At 26.8% G+C, this 3,561-nt stretch overlaps 2 protein-coding genes across 2 annotated transcripts; both read right to left on the reverse strand.

The window, feature by feature from the left end:
- Positions 1–1,315: 1,315 nt before the first annotated feature.
- On the reverse strand, positions 1,316–2,191 carry LOC113365383 (39S ribosomal protein L12, mitochondrial-like). The gene is given in 5 exon segments (XM_026606955.1): positions 1,316–1,592; positions 1,685–1,828; positions 1,903–1,961; positions 1,964–2,040; positions 2,136–2,191. Coding segments are annotated over 5 exon segments (540 nt in total). The 3' UTR covers positions 1,316–1,388.
- Positions 2,192–2,889: 698 nt separating this feature from the next.
- Positions 2,890–3,378, reverse strand: LOC113365384 (hydroxyacylglutathione hydrolase-like protein). Its single transcript, XM_026606956.1, has 2 exons — positions 3,211–3,378; positions 2,890–3,035 (listed from the first exon to the last, which is right to left on the reverse strand). The coding sequence occupies exons 1-2, from the start codon at positions 3,370–3,372 to the stop codon at positions 2,985–2,987; spliced, it is 213 nt and encodes a 70-aa protein (XP_026462741.1). The 5' UTR covers positions 3,373–3,378; the 3' UTR covers positions 2,890–2,984.
- Positions 3,379–3,561: the final 183 nt, after the last annotated feature.

The raw sequence follows: 3,561 nt of genomic DNA on the forward strand, positions 1-3,561 counted from the left end.
TATATATACTATTATACTTTAATACCACTGATGATGACATTAAATTGAATGTCGAAATGTTTGGAATTAAAGACTAATTTATAAATCTTTGCTTTCTATTCTTATCGCCCACAAGAACTTACTGATATATCTCAGCATAAAAAATAACAACTAAATCATATATATATATATATATATATATATATATATATATATATATATATATATGCATGCTCATTTATTATTTAATAAATATCATATTTTGCTTATTATAAACGACTATCATGAATGGCAAAATATTATTTGAGAGTTCAGATATTGCTGATCTATGAGATATATGAACATCTAATATAAACGTTGTATCTAAAAAGCAATTTTATGATATGATTATTAAGTTTTGCCTGACAGAAAACAGGAGTATTGTACACTTGTGCAAAATTCCCAGATTCATCGAGTACCAACAGAACCAAAGCTGTTCTATCTATCGAGCTGTAAAACAATATGTGCATAAATTCTACTTATTAATTTAATCGCAGCAATAATTATTAAACTTCTTTTAGAAGTATTTCATAGTTCTTCCCATATTAATGTTTAACCTTACTTTTCGTGATATGAAGGATGATGTTTCATAGATTATACATTTGAAATTCGTCTATATAAATAAGCCATAATAATTATTAATAAAATTTAAATGAAAATATAAATATATTTACCTTTAGCACCTTTTTGTAGGTCCAGTTTATAATTTATTTCATTTGTATAAATCCAAGCACAGTTATGAACGAAAACACAATAACATTAACCACAACACAAATAAGACTAAAACTTATTATATAAATAATTAAATAACATAAATAACAACAAAAAATAAACAAAATAAAATTAATATACAAATTAGGCATTTTCCAATTCACTGCACAGGTTTTGGAACAAAATGAAGCATGCAACAAGAAGTAAAACAAACTAACCTGAAGTTGCTTATTAAAAGTAGCAACGACTTCAAAAAAAGGCGCCAGAACTGATCAATATATTTAAGAAATGCGGATGGTTTTTGTTTCTCAATAATAATTGTTATTTAGCAAATATACCATACAATTTTCTTAATATTTTAAAAAACAAATATGAGATACAATACTATGTATTATAACAACTAATTTACACTCATAAATAAGAGTACTCTGATTAATTTAAAAATTACCGTCTACACTGATTAATTTAAAATTGACTGATATGAACAATTGACTTTTAATATAAAATTATGTACATGAGTACTAATTGCTATTATAAAAGAAAACTAACTATACAAATTATTTCCTGCAACTAATATAATTATGTATATGCCACTGATGCTTTATTATAAATATTTATTTATATTTCATTAAAACTCTACAATTAATTTAAAAATAATCTTATTCAATCTCTACAACTGCACCAACTTTTGACAAGGCTTCTTTTAGTTTTTCTGCCTCATCTTTGCCAATATCTGATTTTACAACTGTAGGTGCACTTTCAACAAATTTCTTAGCTTGAACTAAATTCATTCCCTCCAATAGCGTTTTTATTTCTTTAATAAGTGCTACTTTTTGTTTTTCATCAAACTTCATTAGTTTGACCTGAAATTCAAGAACAATATTGGGTTTCAGCATAAATAGAAAGTACGATCGTAAAAATTTAAAACCTCAATGTTTTTCACAATAAAACTGACCGTAAAAGATGTCTGTACTTTTTGTTGAACAACTTCTTCTTCATCCTCAGCTTGACTGGCAGCGGGAGCAAAACCTCCCATTGGCATCATAGGTGCATCAGGTAGATTTAATCTCTTTTTCAATAAAGTAGTTAGCTCTGAAACCTAATAAATATACGAATCATTTACAATTTGCCCATTTTTTATTTTTGAAATTAGATAAGACTCTTAGTAAATACCTCAAGTAAATTCAATTGTGCAATGTCCCCAACAAGCTTCTCCAGTTTTGGAGATACTACTTTTCTTCACCTTCTGGTTGGGGAACAGATAACTGTGGTACGCGACTAGTGGTTTGAAAACTTTGGGCTAATAACACTCTATTGCAAAACAAATGTATAATTAATTTCATAAATTATAATTATTACGACTATAACCTAAAAACTAAGTTAATGATTTCAAACTACAAAATTACCTGTGAGCACTGCACCATTGGGCACGGGGCCTAAACAAAACTTTAAGTCCTTGCATATTCTAATTTATGTATTAGTTAAAATTTCCCAAGATGCTATTAAGTAATTTGTAAAAAATTTATCTCCACAACTCACAGGAATGGTTGTTAGCCAATGTGAAGATAGTAAGTTTAGTTAAATTAAATGATCAAAACAGTTACTCCATCTTCAAAACTGTGTTTTATTTTTATTCAAACCCTCAGATAAGAGAGAATTCAATTCATATAAGGTGAGTTTATAGATTAACATACTAATTTCTTTTTACGATTTATATAAAATTATAATTATATTTTATTCATATTAACTATATTGTATATAAACAATCTCAAACTTATTATGTTTGTGCACAACTTTTGGTTACTGTTTTTGAAATCATAAAAATTATGGATAATGAAAGCTGTAAAATAATGAAATTAAATAGTTTAACTACCAATGCTATTTTTTTATTATGTCTAAGATTTATTTCGTATATTGCAAGATAGTATGCTCAATTATATTAAATGATCATTTGCGTATCTCATTGATTTAACAAGGAATGCTGATATGAAATGATAAAAAATACATCTACAGAAGGAACAACAAATGAATTATAAAAATATATAAATTTATTTACATTATTATAAAATACATGACTTAATTACTTTCTAAAACTATATAATTTATGTTTAAAGTTTTAATAAAGATATGAACTCTCAAAAGGAATCTTGCATTTATCAAGTTAACCACTGAATGAGTCTTTCTGTCTTCGAATTTCAGCCATGGTTCGTACTTTGCACCCCGTATGTCCAGCATATTGTTGTACACAAACATCATCACCTCATAAAAGGATTTATCATTTTTTCTTTAGCAATACTAGATGGAACCTAGAAGTATAATTTTAAAATGATTATATTTTCAATATCATCTTTACATAAAATTTGATCATGAAGTACGAAAAGTTAAAAGATATCTGTGTAATTGTTATAAAATATTATTGCTCTATGAATTTATTTGATGAACAATTTATGCTTTCTGCAATAGAACAATGTTTTGAATTACCGTTGGTGTGTTTTTATTTCTCAAATCCGATGCCCATTTTATAGCTTGCTCTACTTGTTTGTTTGTAGGATCTACTTTTTTGGCAAATTTTAAGTTTTGCATTGTATATTCATGACCACAAAACACTTTCGTTTCATCAGGTAAACTTCCAAGCACAGACATGGCATGACACATTTTCAGCAGTACCTTCGAAAATCTGCCACAGCCACCAATGAACAAAGTATCTCCTATTGACAAAAATTAAAATAATTTATTTTAGATAATGATAAATGCTCATATTTTTTTGTGAAAATGAAGTCATGTTTACCTGTGAAAACAGCATTATCACCTTCAGCAGAAGTAATATAATAG

The sequence above is a fragment of the Ctenocephalides felis genome, unplaced genomic scaffold (assembly GCF_003426905.1).
Source record: "Ctenocephalides felis isolate EL2017-DRISC unplaced genomic scaffold, ASM342690v1 CF-g0.4_SCAFFOLD_00967, whole genome shotgun sequence".
Lineage (NCBI taxonomy): Eukaryota > Metazoa > Arthropoda > Insecta > Siphonaptera > Pulicidae > Ctenocephalides > Ctenocephalides felis.